General features: G+C 41.7%; 1 protein-coding gene across 1 annotated transcript; it reads right to left on the bottom strand.

Annotated features, from left to right (window-relative positions):
- Positions 1 to 433: 433 nt before the first annotated feature.
- LOC308280350 (carboxypeptidase O-like) lies at positions 434 to 11,864 on the bottom strand (the record flags this gene model as incomplete). The annotated part of the gene is made up of 9 exons (XM_080720612.1): positions 434 to 708; positions 3,947 to 4,031; positions 4,764 to 4,966; positions 6,915 to 7,011; positions 8,390 to 8,506; positions 8,604 to 8,711; positions 9,363 to 9,464; positions 9,973 to 10,012; positions 11,797 to 11,864. 9 exons carry the CDS (start codon positions 11,862 to 11,864, stop codon positions 434 to 436), a joined length of 1,095 nt encoding a protein of 364 aa, XP_080576738.1.
- Between the last annotated feature and the right edge of the window lie 5,673 nt (positions 11,865 to 17,537).

Here is a 17,537-nt window from a genome sequence, read left to right as displayed (position 1 = left end):
TGTTTCTGGTTGCAGTTCACTGGCACAGACAGAGACACACACACAAACACACACACACATACACACACACACATGCCACGACCGTGCGTCGCGCGATCACCGGGCGTCGCTCGCACAAAAGTCCCTCCCCCAGAATTTAGAAATCTTTCAGAATAGGGCACAGTTTCAGACTAAATCGTGAGTCTGAAATCAGGCTACACCACACTTGCAATGTTTGTGGGTACAAGAGAGAGAGCTGTGCAAATTTGCAGAGCTTATCATTAGTGTTAATCTGGCATTAGCCAAATTCACTAACATAAGACACTTTCTTGGTCTACTTGGTATCGAGTGCGAGGTTGTGTGCTCGAGTGCATTGCGTGAGTGATGAAGATGAGACAGAAATCGATTTAATTGAAAGTAAATGAAGTGTTCATAGAACGATGTTGTGCCGCTCTCACAGCGCTGCGGTGCCAGTGACCCATGCCGCCAGCAGTGTGGTCCACAGCGTGGCGGTGGCGGTGAGGACTGCACCGGACTGAGGAGTGAAGTTCTTGTCGTGCACGTGCTGGATGATGTGCAGGGCTCCGGCGTACGCCTCCTCACACGCAGGCTTGATCTGGTCCTCTGGCAGCTTGAAGCCATACTGGCCCTTGTCCCGGAGCTCAAACGTGAAGGAGAAGGGGATCCCCACTTGGCGAGCCCAGTCTCTTGAAGAGCCAGAGTTCGGGTCTGCAGAGAAAGATGAGGAACTCGTCATGCAGTGTTCTATAGCAGGGGTCTTCAACGTTTTCAGGCCAAGGACCCCTTAAGCTAGCCTTACACCTAACAACTTTGAAAAGATTTCTCAGTCGTAATAAAATCGAGACGAGTCGCGGCGCGCTCCCGTGATTCGGTCGTTACTCAATCAGTAAATGTGAGGTAGTGGTCCGACTCGATTTTTACCCCGACTTGAGACCCAGATTCTGTTATGAGAATATCAAACTGGTTTGATATTTTCACAAATCGGGGCTGAGTCTGACTAGAGTACAATGACGTAACAACCAAAACAGAACGCTATAGTGAGCCAAAAGCCATTCATTCCCCAAACGCTGAGCTGCCAGCCTGGTCGGTAACCGGTCACGTCGCCACTAGTAGCTGTTGGTGCGGCTGCGACAGCCCTTTATTATTATAGTTCATTATTCCAAACATTGGAAGTTGATAATAAGTTGATAGGATCATTAGGATCAATCTGCGTCGGCTAGAGGAGAGAACGAGATAGGACTGAGGGAGGAGGGCGGAGCTCGTTGTGTGTGCATGCAGTGATGGAAAAAGTACTCACATGTTTTACATAAGTAAAAGTATCAATACTGTATACTGCGATCATGCAACGCGTTGTGAGCTTGTAGATCGGCTATTTTCATTAGCCAAATAGGGCTAAAGTGATTAATGTTACACCACTCTGTAGGGGGGAGCTAGTCAGAGGAATAGGAACACAATGGCTATAATAGGCCTATTTCAGACAGATTTCAGCAAATAAAAGGGAATCTTGAACCAGTCTTTACAAAATCTTTAGAGGCATCTCACATCTAACAACTGGAATCTTTTAAAAATCAATTAAGTCTTTGGGGAGTCTTTTTCAAATCTTTTAGTGTGAGAGGGTAGTCTTTTAGAAATCTTTCCAAAATCTTTTCAAAGTTGTTAGATGTGAGAGGGCCTTTAGTTGAGAGAGAGATGAACCATAGATTCCATATAGTTTCATCGTTTGACAGCACAGTCATCGGTGTATTTTGGATTCATGTCAATTTGTGTTTTCAGATATTTAACCACTTGAACCGTCAATACTTAATAAACTTGACCTTTCACTCATAGTGAAAGGTCAAGTTGTACTTAGTCTGCTCTTTTTCCCCTCTATACCAAAACGCTTTGCTAAAAATAGCCGATCTACAAGCTCACAACGCCTCGCAGCGCAAGGCGTTGTGAGCTTGTAGATCTGCTATTTTTGGCTAAAGTTCTCAAAATATGGACGTTAGCGTTCAAATGGTTAATATAAAGAAGGAGAAAAAAGGTTTCTATCACACAAAAATTTGTAGGACCCCCTGTAGTAACTCTGAGGACCCCCTAGGGGTCCCGGACCCCCTGTTGAAGACCCCTGTTCTATAGGTTAATTCAGGCTTTTGCAAATCCCGCCCTATTCTGCCCTGTTACTATGGTGGGACATTAACCCTGGGCAGATTGTTTTTATAGTGGCAGTGAATGGGATTTTTTTTTTCATAGCCTCATTATTGCAATTTAAAGTACCAAAGGAAAAACATCTAGGTGATATTAATAAAAAGGGAAGACAAAGGTACAGTAGTTACATTGCAAAACAGGGGGTTTCCCCGAAAATATATGTTTTAATTTGTTTAATCCCAGTGGGACAGAATCACTATTGCAGATTCTTTTATAGTGGAAGTGGATGGGATTTTTTTTTCCTTCATAGCCTCATTACAGCTATATAAAGTACCAAAAAAAACACATCTACGTGATATTAATAAAAAAGGAAGAAAAAGGTACAGTAATTACATAGCAAAACAGTAATTTACCCCCGAAAATATATGTTTTAATTAGTTTAATCCTCTGGATCAGAGAGAGAATAGAAATAGAAAAAGAAAGCGCATTGCATCTTGGGTAGGAAGAGGAGAACTATAATCTGTTCTCCTCACATAATAGGCTGGCTTTTCGTAATTCTGCCCATTTAAAATATATGTACCCAATCGTAACTCTTAGTTACATTGATAAGGTCCATGTGAACTAGTTTGTTGAAGCTTATTCATTATATTGAGCGAAATCGCGGCCGTAAATCGCGGCCGTACCAGACGCATGCCGTGTCGCGCAGTGCGGACTGTTCTTGAAAGCCTGAAGCAACATTCTCCACTGCACAAACTCCACCCCCGATAGCAAAAAGTGAATGGTTTTTTCTGGTTGGCCAGTCAGGGAGTCTCAGGAACCAATCAGAAGGCTGACAAACGGTGAATTGTGTTTTTAACTAGTAAGACACCTCAGGGCGAAAGGGCCGTGCCCTAAAGGGCGAGGTCGCTCCATGTCTTGGCCGTCTAGCCAGTGATGTACCTGGACCACATATATGGAGACCCCTGGTACCCATATATGGAGATCCTTGTACTGTATATGGAGAGATGCTGTGAGACCCAAACATGCTTACTCAGTTTTTTGTTATGTGAAAATGCTATGATGTCTATCACATCTGACATCATACATACAATCCCTTTTATGCCCATACATGGAGATCACTGTCTGAACCAGCCACACAGATATGGGCTGTCTTCCTGTTGGTCTTCCCCCATATACTGTATGGGCATTCCCATATGAAGTCCTGTTAAATATGGGCTTAATATTGATGACATCAGGGATCTCCATACATGGGCATAAAAGGGATTCTGTTAGAGTGGTTCCCATGACATCACAACATACAATTCCTTTTATGCCCATACATGGAGATCCCTGTCTGAACCAGCCACACAGATATGGGCTGTCTTCCTGTTGGTCTTCCCCCATATACTGTATGGGCATTCCCATATGAAGTCCTGTTAGATATGGGCTTAATATTGATGACATCAGGGATCTCCATATATGGGCATAAAAGGAATTGTGTTAAGAGTGTTTCCCATGACATCACAGTGATGTCAAAGTGTGATGTCAGAGTGGCAAACCCATAGACCATAAAAAAGTGTACACGTCCAGACAAACAGACAGACAGACAGACAGAGTCAGCCTGCGTTGTTTCAGATACTAAGGTCGCAATAAGTGTTATACAAGACTGAAAAACACTGAACTTGCTAGCCTGATCCTCTCAAGTAGTTTCAAAGCCTAGGGCCACAGTACTGGTGGCAAAGACCCAGTCGCCCTTTAGAACGTTGCTGTGTTCAGTGTTATTATAGGTGATTTGGGGGTAAATCTGCTGCTGCTGCGAGAGGTCTGCTCCTATACTTACACAGTATGTCTGGAGACCTTCCCACAGTGTAGTTCATCCCATGAACCGCCTTTATGGCATCTGCTGCAGCCAGACCCACCTCCATCTGAGAAACCAAACCATAGTAATAACATTGTGGGCCATGTACACACGGGCATGGTTAAAATGGAAGTGTCTGTTTTCATGGTAATATTTTTAACTTTGTCTTTATTCATGAACACTATGGTTATCCTCTATGTGCAGCCGTTTCTGCCGTTTATCATCCCATTTGGCGATTATCACTTGTTATCAGCTCATTGTAATGGGCCAGGATGGCCATACTCTCCGACTGATGGCATTTTGACGCATTTTGGACCATATTAATAGCAGCCACATTACTCAACTCATGCACTGAGCTACCCAGCAGCTGACCAAACCCTTCTTTTTTTGTGTTTTTATCTTTGACGTGTGTCTTATGCCTAACCCTAACCCTAACCTCAGTAAAACTATGCCTAAACCTAACCCAAACCCTAACTTAAAGTAAAACTATGCCTAAACCTAACCAAAAATCTAACCCTAACTTCTGTTGTGTATCCAGTAGTGTGAGCTGTTATATTGGTTGGCTAGAAAACACAACCTATTGGGTTTGAATCCTACTGATACCCTTCTTTTCTTTGACCACTAGATGGTGCAATTGCATTACTTATGAATGGGCTGACGACAGCCTTCTCTAATGGGCTGATAATGGGCCGGCAGAGCATGGCCCTTCTGGCCCATTACAATTATCTGATCATACGTGATAATCGGCCATTATATGGCATGATAACATCCGAAACGGGTGCTATGTAGACTTTGGTACCAGCTCATTGTAGTTGGGGGCAGTGACATTGGGATGGCCGTAGGGGACCAGAATCAGCTGGCTGTAGGAGTGGATGGTCAGGAAACACAGGACGTTGTCCTTCATTCTCCCTACGAAGTCGGTGACGGCCCGAGCCTCGGGGTCAGACAGGGCGCTGGGGCCGCAGTATACCTCTGAACAGCAGTTACGTGACACCCCGATGGCTGTGGAGTATGGAAGCAACAGTTAATCAAACCTATCGATTTATCGATTACATTTTTTGGTGGTGTATATAAAAAATCGCTCCAAAATATTTTTGTTTAAAACATTTAAATATCTGACCTACAAGCTCACAATGTGTTTCAATGTGACACGTTTGTTTTTTGAGACAACGTACAACAAAGTATACAATTGGGCTTAATTTGTTGATGACTTCATTTTAGTTGATTATAAAATGTACTGTAATTCACTATACAGTACATATACATGTTGTCTTTTTACGTGCTTCTTGATTATTCAATTATTAATGGAAAAAGTAATCGATAGAATAATTACTAAGTAAATAATTGATCTTTGCAGCCCTAAGAGTACAAGTATTACTCAGTTGAATAATTAGGATCACAAATGGATATTGCATATTGCTAAGTATTGAGTTCATTCAATGAATTTGCTCGCCATGTGGTGCAGTGTTGGTACACATTTACGATTGTTTAGCATCTCAAACCAGCAGTAAAACAGGTTTAGCCGGTTAGACCAGGGACTGAATTGAGGTCTGGGGCTCTTGTTTTATGCCAGTGGGTCTCCTATTAAAATAGATTTTTCAGATCTGAGTACTAATGTACTTAGTGCCATATATCGCCACTGTCGGGCAGAAACCTCGTATCTCCAAGTTTCAAATGTGTAACTTTTTCCCGCAAAGTAAAGCCCTGCTTCATCACACAAGGCCCTTGCACAAAAGTAGTGAAAACAGCCGATCTACAAGCACACAACGCCTCGTGGTGCGAGGCGTTGTGTGCTTGTAGATCGGCTGTTTTCACTATAGTTTAAATCATAAAAAAATTAAAAAAAGATAAATACAAGACAAGATTTCCACCCGACAACGACGATATGCAGCTTGAGCTCCAAGGTAAACCATAGCTTATCATTATTGTACCTCAAGTCATAGCATCAGCATATCATTAATCAAGATGTTAAAATTAGATAGAACGCTAAAGTTATGATGTCCAACACGTGATTAGCAAAAGGCAGTACAGCGCAAGGCGCAAGTCACTTTGTCGCACACTCGGGGGGGAGTTGGTTTGTGTAAGTGCATAGTAGGCAGTGGCCCAGTGGCCAGTAGAGCGGCCGGAGGGAGAACCGCAAGGTTCCCAGTTCGATCCCTGCCCAGAGTTAGTTGAAGTGTCCTTGCAGGAAAGACTATGAAGTCTGAACCCCTAATTGCTACTGATGCGCTGGTTGGTGCCTTGCATGGTATCGGTGTATGAATGTGTGTGTGAATGGGTGAATGTAATGCACAATCTATGTAAAGCGTTTTGGAATAAAACACCATTTACCATTTAGGCATGCGTGCGTGTGTCTGAGTATGCTATAACATGTTCTATAATTTAGACCAGTGGTTCTCAACCTGTGGGTTATTTTGGGGGGTCCCCAGATGATTAACGTGAAACATTGTTTTCTCACTCAACATTAAACAAACCAACATAAAGATTAAGTGTATAGAGGGTATCTGCACATTTCTAAAGTGACAATTTAAGGACTTTTTAATACCTTTAAAAATGACAAATTAAACATTAGCCAAATTGTCAAATATTAGAGGCAGACATTGTGAAAATAGCCGATCTACAATGCTCACAACGCCTCACAATGTGAGGCGTTGTGAGCATGTAGATCGGCTATTTTCACAATAGAACCGTGTTATACAAAATGTGTTGCCATAGGGTGGGAGGGTCCCCAGTTAAAATATGATTATTATGGGGGTCGCGGCCTGAAAAGGTTGAGAACCACAGATTTAGACCACCAACAATGCAGTGGTTGATACAGTTTTACTCATACAAGTAATGGAGGTCAGGACAACTGCCCAAAACAGTGAAAAGTGATCTCCCTCTGACCACTACCTATTTTGGCAGACGCACCACTACTATAACCCATATACAGTATTTGTTGAACACTCACTCCCCCAGTTGGAATCGAAGTTGCGGTTGAGGTCAGTGCCACCAAAACAGAGACAATCCTCAGGTCCGGGTAATCTGGACTTCCTCCACAGTCGAGTCTGCAGAAGTCAAAATGTATGAATAGTGTGTTTAATAAACATTATGCCCTATTAATTAGCGCTCATTTGTAATACACAGCCCATGCTGGTCCCTGAAAAGCTTTCTTCCCATCTCTAGTGGCCAGTTTAACAACTGAACAAGACCACTGAGCTTTGTGTGGCCAAGTAACTCATCAACTACATTTATTGGGAGCATTTTAATATGGTGTACAATTTCTTATCAATTTGAGGCTGCTTAGGGTGCCATAAAAGTAAAACATCAACCCAGAGTTAACTGCCAAAATCATGGAAACATTCGATGAAAGGTAAATCTTTTCCTCATCTACATTTTGCATGCACCCAGTCCCTAGAATAGTGGTTCCAAAACGATTTTGCTCATAAGTGTCAAGACCTTTGCCTGGGACCCAAACTAGTGAAAAAAGCAGATCTACAAGCGCACTTGTGAGCTTGTAGATGTGCTATTTTCATTACTTCATTTCATTTATAAAATACCTTTGCATTTCTTTTTTTTATCTTTTGAAATATTATATTATTTCAATATATTATGGAAAAAGAAAATAAATGTGATATTTACTCATGACACATAAAAATTGGTCCGTGACCCAGACATGGGTCCCATCCCACAGTTTAGAAACGGTGGGAACAAATGATCTTTGAACGATTCATTCTTGGCACCGAGATGGCACTTCTATGAACACTAGTGTTACTGCTGGGGCATCAATTTGGTATGGCAGGGGTATGCAGCTGCCATACCCTGGGTCCAGGGGGGGTCCAGGGGTATGCAGCTGCCATACCCTGGGTCCAGGGGGGGTCCAGGAGTATGCAGCTGCCATACCTTGGGTCCAGGGGGGAAAATAAAAGTAACTTTTAAATATAAATCCATGAATGTCTCTTTGTCTATCTGTGCTGGTTATTATGTTGTTAAATTACAGTAAAATAACTACAAATGCAAAATTTCACAAAATGGTCACTTTAACAAGGTAGTATAATTATATTCTCCACACTTTTATTCTCCCCATCTTGACAAAATGGTATATTCCCAGGTTCCGCAGGTCAACTGCACAGGTGCAATGCATTATTGTTAATTGTGGCACGTTTACTAACATGCCAAGTTTTTCTGCACTTGAACAACCGTTCCAGGCTGCCATATCCAGCCCAAGAAACTGTAGAAACGAGGGGAAAAAATAAAATGTACTTAAAATAAATGTATCATGCCTGTTGCTAAGGTATGGCAACATGACTGGTGTCTTGCATGTGACGAAGGTGCGCATGCAAGACACCAGTCATGTTGGCATACCTTCGCTTTTTCTGAACTGACTCCACTGTGTTACTGTTTCCATAACTGCGCCTCCTGTAAACATCAGACATTGGTACTCACTGTGTTATCCTTCCAGGAGTAGATGTATCCATCCACATTCAGCACAGGGGTCACGTAGAAGTCCACGTTCTTCATCATCTCACTCATCTTTGGGTCTGTTGTGTATGCCTGGAGGATCTGATGGTGGGCGAGTTGAACATGAGTAATTGGTGAACATGAATGAGATGCACAAATTCAACCCGATTCAGAGTTTATTTTTACACACACACCGTACCTCTCTGACAAAGTACTGACAGAACGCTGGGGCGATCCATTCCCTAGCGTGGATTCCACAGTCCATCCAGATAGCTTTCTTTGTTGTCTCTCCAGAGCTCCTGCCAATCTAAAGAACACATTTGGCAGGGACGTGCAGAGAATATTAGAGAGGCAGGGGCTGACATTTCTAAAAGGGCCTTTTGGTGAAAATATCGACTGCGACGTGTTGTGAGCTTGGAGGTCGGCTATTTTTGGTGCTTGATACCACACTGAACTACTAAGCCTAATCAATACTGGAGATGTGAAGTAACGGCATGGATTTCAGCATAAGATGCTGCATTCAAGTAAAGCAGAGTTTGGACAAGGGAGAATATTTTATGCAGGTGATTCAGTCCGAGTGTATCAAAGGGTGCGTTTGGAAATGCGCACCGGGTGTGGTTATGGTTAGGGTTAGGTTTAGGCATAGTTTTACTGAGGTTAGGGTTAGGATTAGGGTTAGGTTTAGGCACTCACTACACTGAGCACACACCCGGTGCGCATTTCCGAACGCACCCTTTGATACACTCGGACTGAACGACCTGCAGAAAACATTCTCCCGTTTGGACAAGGCAATTCGCTTGAATGCTGCCTTCAGGTATGTCATGGAAAGAGGGCATTTGCATTTCTTTCACCATAGTGAAAACTGCATTCATGGTCTGGAGAGGGCACTTTTTACAGACAGATAAAACTAAGGGATAACCTTGTTTTCATACAGTATGTTGTGACATAGGTGGATTACCTTGAGAAGGCTAATGGGCCTGTTTTCATAAGTCTCGCCATAAATCTCTTTGGAAACAAGTGAAGGGTATTCCTTGGCAATCTGGATCATCCACGAGGAGATCTGTGGGGAAGAGCATAGTAGCAATACACTGTGGTAAAATAAAAGCACACCATGTGACTGCGATGTTACAGGAACCCATTATTACAGCCTTGAAATACACACATACCAAGACTAGGGAATGTGCTGGATAACTATCTTTTTTGATCCATCTCCATCTGCCCTTAACTAAATAAACCAATCACTACATTAAAATGTAATACAAATAAAATACGTTCTGTTTTGTAAAGTGAAAAAAATAAGAAGAGTAAAGACTAGCTGGAACATAATTATTCTCTGTCTAAACAAAACTAAGTGATAGCTTGTCAGGTTCTATTGCGCAATTAAGGGTGTGTGTGTGTGTGTGTGTGTGTGTGTGTGTGTGTGTGTGTGTGTGTGTGTGTGCGTGTGTGCGTGCGTGCGTGCGTGCGTGCGTGCGTGCGTGCGTGCGTGCGTGCGTGCGCGTGAGAGAGAGAGAGAGAGAGAGAGAGAGATTTAGTGCTTGCCAAAGCATACATGTGTATTGTCTTACCTCTATCATTGGGTGGTATTTGTAGTAGTCATATTCCATTCTGTTAGACACACACACATACACACCACACACACATCACACACACACCACGCACGCACGCACGCACGCACGCACGCACCGCACCGCACCGCACACACGCATGCACACGCACACACAGACCAAACACAGTATGTTATACAGACACAATGATTACGTGCAGTATTCTCAACCTCTCCTGTCATAGCCAGAGACAAAAACACTTAAGTTACAAATGTATCAGTTTTCATGAATATAGTAAGACAGCCTACTCTAGCCTAACAGAATCAATAGATGATTATTAGCAGGATTTAAAGTACCACACCACCGCCATTGCCAAATGGACCGTTTTTATCCACAACATAATATTGAATTAATTTTTCAATATTTGAATACATACCTTGATTCTTTTGATTCAGGTATATACTCAAATGGTAAATATGAAATATTAATACTTTATATATTTATAACATAATGAAATATTTCATCAGTAACTGAAACTGGCAAGATATACATTCATTTGTTCATTTACAGTAAAACATTGTTTTATGTACGGTGACTAACTAATCTTCAATGTAAACATCAGAAATCCTGGTCTCTATAAAGCCTCCCCCTGGCCAGCCGGGGCGCCTGATGGAGGGGAATGGAACTGGTTGGAATAACGTGTTCCTTCCACGCGCCACGTCCAACCGGGGAAGCTCCCCCTGTCAGGTGATAAGAAGCGGCCTGCTCACTCCTCATGCATTGAAGGAAGCATGAGCTCAGTTCGGGGCCCTCCCCAGGTTGGCAGAGGGAGAGTAGAGCCCAGGATCACAGCTTAGGCAATTGGCACCGGGTGAAAAAATGGGTTACAAAAATCGTGGGATAAAAAAAAAAAAAAAAAAAGAAATCCATGGTCGATTGCATTATTAAATGTGATGCTTTTCCTGCCCTGACAGGACTGGAAAGAATACATAATATTGTGAACCAGCATTTGACAGAAAGGTAAGAAAAGCATGCATAGTTTTACTGCAACACATTGTACTGCTATAGCTGGTCATAATAACAGACATAGTTGTACTGCAACACATTGTACTGCTATAGCTGATCATAATAACAGACATAGTTGTACTGCAACACATTGTACTGCTATAGCTGATCATAATAACAGACATAGTTGTACTGCAACACATTGTACTGCTATAGCTGGTCATAATAACAGACATAGTTGTACTGCAACACATTGTACTGCTATAGCTGATCATAATAACAGACATAGTTGTACTGCAACACATTGTACTGCTATAGCTGCTCATAATAACAGACCAGTGTTTAACACAGGAGATTTCTGCCGTCCACTCCAGACCAGTGTTGTTTTTGACAGCAAATCTTGATTTAGTTTTAGTCATAGTCTTTTGAATAATTTAGTTTTAGTCAAGATTTAGTCACCTGAAAAGTATTAGTTTTAGTCTAATTTTAGTCGACTAAATATCATACGATTTTAGGCGACTAAATCTACAGTTGATTTAGTCAACTGAAATGTATTTTGACACAGCTCCTCCTGTAGATCTGCTCCTGAAAATAGCAGATCTACAAGCTCACAATACGCGTTTTGAGCTTGTAGATCTGCTATTTTCAGCACGCAACACCTGATAGCTCCACTAGTCCCTCCCTAATGTTTTAGTCTAGTTTTTATTTTGTTGATGAAAATGTCAATATATTTAGTCTTAGTTTTAGTCATCACAGCTTAGTTTTTATTTGGTTTTCGTCGCAGTCGACAAACATTTTTCGTCATAGTTTTAGTCAAAATCAACGCTGCTCCAGACTCACCGTTCCTCCATTGCTGCCCCAATCTGAGACAGCAGCATCAGGAAAGCTAATCCCACAGCGTGTAGCATTGTCACCTCTCTCCCTGTCCTTCCTTTTTAGAGAATAAATACACTCTGAGTGACCTCCTCATGCATAGACGGACTATGAAGAAATGGGCCCCTGGGCACCAAAATGCAAAGGGCCCCCCCTTCTTACGACTGCACGGTGACGCAGCGGTGGTGTGTGTTCCGTGTGCGCGGTGCAGCCGCTCCAAAAACATTTTTTTGTTTTTAAAGTCACAAAAAAGACCCCCTAAAATGTATAGAATAGTTATAACTATACACAATATTGTGTAGCTTATGTATGCTTTGCCGTTTGAAATTGGCAATTTAATTGTTTCCAAAATAAGAAAAAGTCAATTGTATGAAATAATGTAAAGTATGCATGATTTGAACCTGCTACTTCAACTTATTGTTAAAGCCTGTCCTTGCTTAAGCAATCACCTTAACCCTAACAGATAATTTCTGCAGAAGTAAGATTGAGAAACAGTGTTACCATGACCACATCATCATCTCAAAGGAAAGTTGTGTCACCCTTATTAGGAAATGTGCCCACAGGCAGTGGCATGTCTGTGCTGGCTCACATAACGTACGTTGCAATTAATCACTTTACATTAGTTTAACACACAGAGTGCCCATGATGAAACAATATTTAATCGCCCAGTGCCCAATTTTGTATTGATTTGACCTTTTTCCGGAGGGTAGGAGTAAAAGTAATCTGATATGTCCTGGATTCTTTTGCGATTGTATTTTCTTTCACAGAAAAATAACAACCTCTGCCATCAGTGCTTTTGTAACGGCCGGTAGAGAAGGGCTCGTTTTAAATATGAACGTGATTTAAAAGTTAGATTAGGAAATAAATGCAGTTCAAATATGATTATTTTAGATATATTATTATTATCTATATTTTAATAATAAATTATTCATTATACTTCTTGCAAGAGTTTGGCTCCTATACATTTGATGGCTTTTTATGTTTATGCAAAGACTCTCACTTGTCCCAGGCAGCCAGGTAAGGCTGGTGGTAACACATACTTAACACTTGGGGAGCCAAACTCGTTCAGGGATAAGTTTAGGCCACTAGGGCTGTGTCCGAAATGCGGAACACGTTCCCTACTCCCTAACCCTAAATGAGGGATCCAGATGTAGTGTACTACAGTAGTGAACAAATCAGCGCATTTCGGACACTACCCCGTCGCCATCTGGTTGCGTCATCGCTGTCGCGTGTTAAAACACTCTAGGCTTTTGGAGCAATAAATAATAGCCGATCTACAAGCTCTCAACAGGGGGCGAAGCGACGCGTTGTGAGCTTGTACATCAACTCCCCAATGCTTGTGGATTGGAAATAACATACCAACATGTTGCGTTGTTGTTATTATGAGAAATAGGCCAAATATAATTATGTTTTTATTCATCACAATTCAATAAAATAATGTTAAAAAATATATAGGCCTATATATATTTTTTAAATTGTATTCATTCATTGGTGAATCAATGAATGAATAATGTTTATGCCACATTCATTTGTCTCACATGCAGACATACACCCATGTTTGTGATAAAATAGGTTATTCTTGCTAATTTAAATAACATTATTTTATCATGATTATTATCAGCTGTGGAAGGTTGGGAAGAAATCGAAAAACAAAAGCCTCCAGCGTCTATTCTCGTATATTCTCTTCATAAACAACTTTAGAGCTGTTTTCATCATTAAATGATGAAAAGCAAATTTTGTTCTCTGGTGACAATGCTGTGGACAGTTGTTTTCTTTAGCCGGTGGTTCTGCTACGGACGGCTCTGTTGCGTTTGCTCAGCAACAGGTGGCTACTCCTCCTGCCATGCAGAGACGCAGAGACGAGCCTGCAGTGTGCGTGTGCGCGTGCACACCGCATGTGCGTGCTCAAAGCGCGAGACAGCGGCCGCAGCGCAGTGCATTGTGGGGCGGCAGGGCTTGAATAGCGCTTGAATAGTGACCATCGAATGCTCACTACAAATCAAAATGCATTGTGGGATACTTCAGTACACTATATTAGGGTACAAAAATGCTCACTATACATTCGGACACTAGTTCAAAATGGCGGAGCCCCCTTTTAGTACACTACATTAGAGAATAGGGTGGATTTCGGATGCAGCCTAGGTGTCCCCCTGCCAAAAGGAAGTTATCTCGTTGACAGACGAGGCAACGAAGAGTTAACTGTACGAGCCTGCAGCTGCCCTCTGAATGACCTGAGTCCATTACGTCACCCCGCAGCTGCAGGCAAGGAGACAGGGGGAGAAAATGCGGAGGCAGTTTACATTGCTTTAGATTCTACTTTGAAACATAAGAAGGGCTTTATCTATGAATGAGATGAAAACAGAGCCAGGGAAGCAGAGATCTGATTGTTTTCACGGCAACACTTTACCGCGATGGTCGGCCCCGGTTTGGATTTTAGTTTCGCGAGCGTTTGTAAACAAATGGATTATCCTCCTCAATCGTCAGTGGACACTCACGTGCACACGCACGAAGCTTCCGAGGCTCTTCAAAATTAAAGCGTAAGTGAACGACGGCAGCAGCAACAGCTAGAAATGTTATAAACCTTGGCTTCCCATGTGTTAAAGGACCATACAGTCAAGTGTTATATGATGCTATGAATGAGGGGGCACATTTAGATTAATCGGGGTAGATAACATAACAGTTATGTTAATGGCCCCTTCATTGTTGTAATGTAATGCGTGGACATTAGAACATCAAATGTTGTTGTTGTTTTGCACTTGCTTTTTGGATCCCTCACTCTGAAGTCTTATAGATAAACTGAGGAGTTAAACACTTACATTATGTATCATGGTGGATTAGGAATATTTGGGGTTATATTATTGACATGAACAAATAAATTCGTATTTGGCAAAAAGTGGAACGTTAATAACAGGGCCCCGGCACACGGTGGCTCAAGCTCAGGGGCCCCCCTAGCTCAGGGGCCCCTGGGCCTGGGCCCATTGTGCCCGTTGGGTAATCCATCCCTGTCCTCATGGCATGATGGAGATCTTTTTATAGTTTCTTTGGATCTGATAAAGACAGACCTTTGTCTAACAGAGTAGTGGTGTTCAGGTTAGACGAGGCCCCTTTTCCTGTTGATTGGTCTGGTCTGGTTAATGTTTGATGGACGCGTATTTCTCAAGTCATCCTTTCTTGTCCGGCAAAATAGCAGATCTCCTGTATAAGATCACGAGAGCTTTGTAGATCTGCTGTAGATCAGTCTAAATCAGGGGTTCCCAAACTTTTTTGTCCCAGGGCACCCCATAAATATATATTTTTTTTAATCCGAGGCGCCCTTACATTATAATTTTCACTCCCAGCACCTTATATTTATAGCATATCGTCGTTGTCGGGTGGAAACCTTGTATGTCTAAAACCGTTTTGTATTTATCATCTATAAAATGTACTAAACTAGTGAAAACAGCAGATCTACAAGCACATAATGCCTCGCATCGCTGTTTTCACTAGTTTTGTGCAACAGTCTTGTATGATGAAGCAGGGCTTTGCTTTACCAAAATACGTACACATTTGAAACTTGGAGATACGAGGTTTCTGCCCGACAGTGAAGATATTTGAGTGATTATGTTGCGAGGAAAACGTTTAGATAATAGCCATTTTGGTAAATTCCAATTATCATATGATCTTGCGGTACCCCTGGACTGCTGTCACGGCACCCCAGGGTGCCCCGTCACCCACTTTGAAAACCCCTGGTCTAAATCACCCTTTAATACTTGCAAGTGCATCTCTTCACTATATTAACCATGAATTATAAGCCTGTGACTCGCTCAGAATCCTTAGTTTATTTCTCTACAGTAAATATTCATGTCCATAAACATGTCAGTGCCATTATGGGAAGTCCTTCTGTTTACAAACAATATGGTCAAAATGCTGAGCCGCGTTGTTAATAAACACTATTTTCAGTATGGCTAAAGCATAGATGACTGATTGAAAATACACAAGGCTGAAATGGCATTCAACTGGATCGTAGCCTTAACCATAATTAAACTAAGCATTACAGCTTCTGGGAAATCATATTATTTATTACTGTATTTTAAACAATTTATATTATTATATTAATGTTATCTTTCTCTATGCTTGTCATAACCCATCTCTCCAAGACCTTTGGTTGGGGCTTGTAGAGCAGGGGTCTTCAACGTTTTCAGGCCAAGGACTCCTTAGTTGAGACAGAGATGAAGCAGGGATCCCCACAACCTGTTCATGGATTCTATATAGTTTCATTGTTTGACAGCACAATCATCAGTGTATTTTGGATTATTGTCAATTTGTGTTTTAAGATATTTAACCACTTGAACCGTCAATACTTAACAAACCTGACCTTTCACTCTGTACTTAGTCTGCTCTTTTTCCCCTCTACACCAAAGCTCTTTGCCAAAAATAGCAGATCTACAAGCTCACAACGCCTCGCAGCGCAAGTTCTCAGAATATGGACGCTATAGGGTTCAAGTGGTTAATATAAAAAAGGAGAACATTTTTCTTCTATCACTCAAAGATTTGGGGGACCCGCTATAGTAACTCTGGGGACCCCCTAGGGGTCCCAGACCCCCTGTTAAAGACCTGAGGCGTTGTGAGCTTGTAGATTGGCTATTTTTGGCTAAAGTTCTCAGAATATGGACGCTAGCGTTCAAGTGGTTAATATAAAAAAGGAGAAAATGTTTCTTCTATCACTCAAAGATTTGGAGGAGCCCCTGTAGTAACTCTGGGGACGGACCCCCTGTTGTAGAGGATGTATGGGTACAGCAAAGGGTTGGTACAGCAAAGGGTTGTGAATGTGTTGTGAACTTGTGCACAGATTATTACCCTTTCTGTCAAAGCGGAACTATCCAGCAAACCAAATGGTACTGTATTCCTGCTGGGATTTCCAAACCGGTAAGCTGTTTTCACTGAGCGGTGAGCTGTATTTTACCACCCCCATGGAAAATAAAGGCTGGGTATGTTGTATGTTATAAACAATTACCATGTACTGTATTTAAGCCACAATGGCCTATAAAGCATGATCTCGTAAATGCATGAGAGACATTTGAATTTGATTATCATAAAAAGATTAGACATTATCTCCTTTTTAGGATCCCCGTCAATACAAGAGTTACTGTATAGAAGGTCTAACAAATAAATTATTAATATTTATTATCTACATGCATGGAATTTGTCCCATAATCTTGTCCTCCATTAACCATTAGCTGAGGTCCACAATAAAACATATTAGAGTCTGCACACTGTTGCCACAGTTAGTGGTGTAAAGACACTAAGTACATTTACTTAAATACTGTACTTAAGTACAATTTTGAGGTATTTGTACTTTATTTGAGTATTTCCAATATCCAATACTTTTACTTTTACTCCACTACATCTCCTTTATAGTCAGTACTTTTTACTACATGTAATGGGACATTCTTTATAGTGAGTACTTTTTACTTTTGGTACTTTAATTACATTTTGATACCAGTAGGTCCTACTCTTGTACTTCTTGTGACAGAGTATTGCAGTATTGATACTTTTACTTAAGTAAAACGTTTTAGTATTTTTTCCACCACTGAAAATATCTGCACACTTTTGTCGCAGTAGCTCCCAATATTTATCGTCTCCACCAGCCAAAGGCATGGGGGAGAGTATGTTTTCCCCTCCGTCGGTCCGTGCGTGCGCTGCGTGCGTGCGTGCGTGCGTGCGTGCGT

This window comes from Nannobrachium achirus (assembly GCF_963921795.1).
Source record: "Nannobrachium achirus genome assembly, chromosome: 24".
In the NCBI taxonomy this organism is placed as follows: Eukaryota; Metazoa; Chordata; class Actinopteri; order Myctophiformes; family Myctophidae; genus Nannobrachium; species Nannobrachium achirus.
The sequence above is the reverse complement of the archived record's forward strand: the minus strand, read 5'-3'. Positions and strand labels throughout refer to the sequence as shown.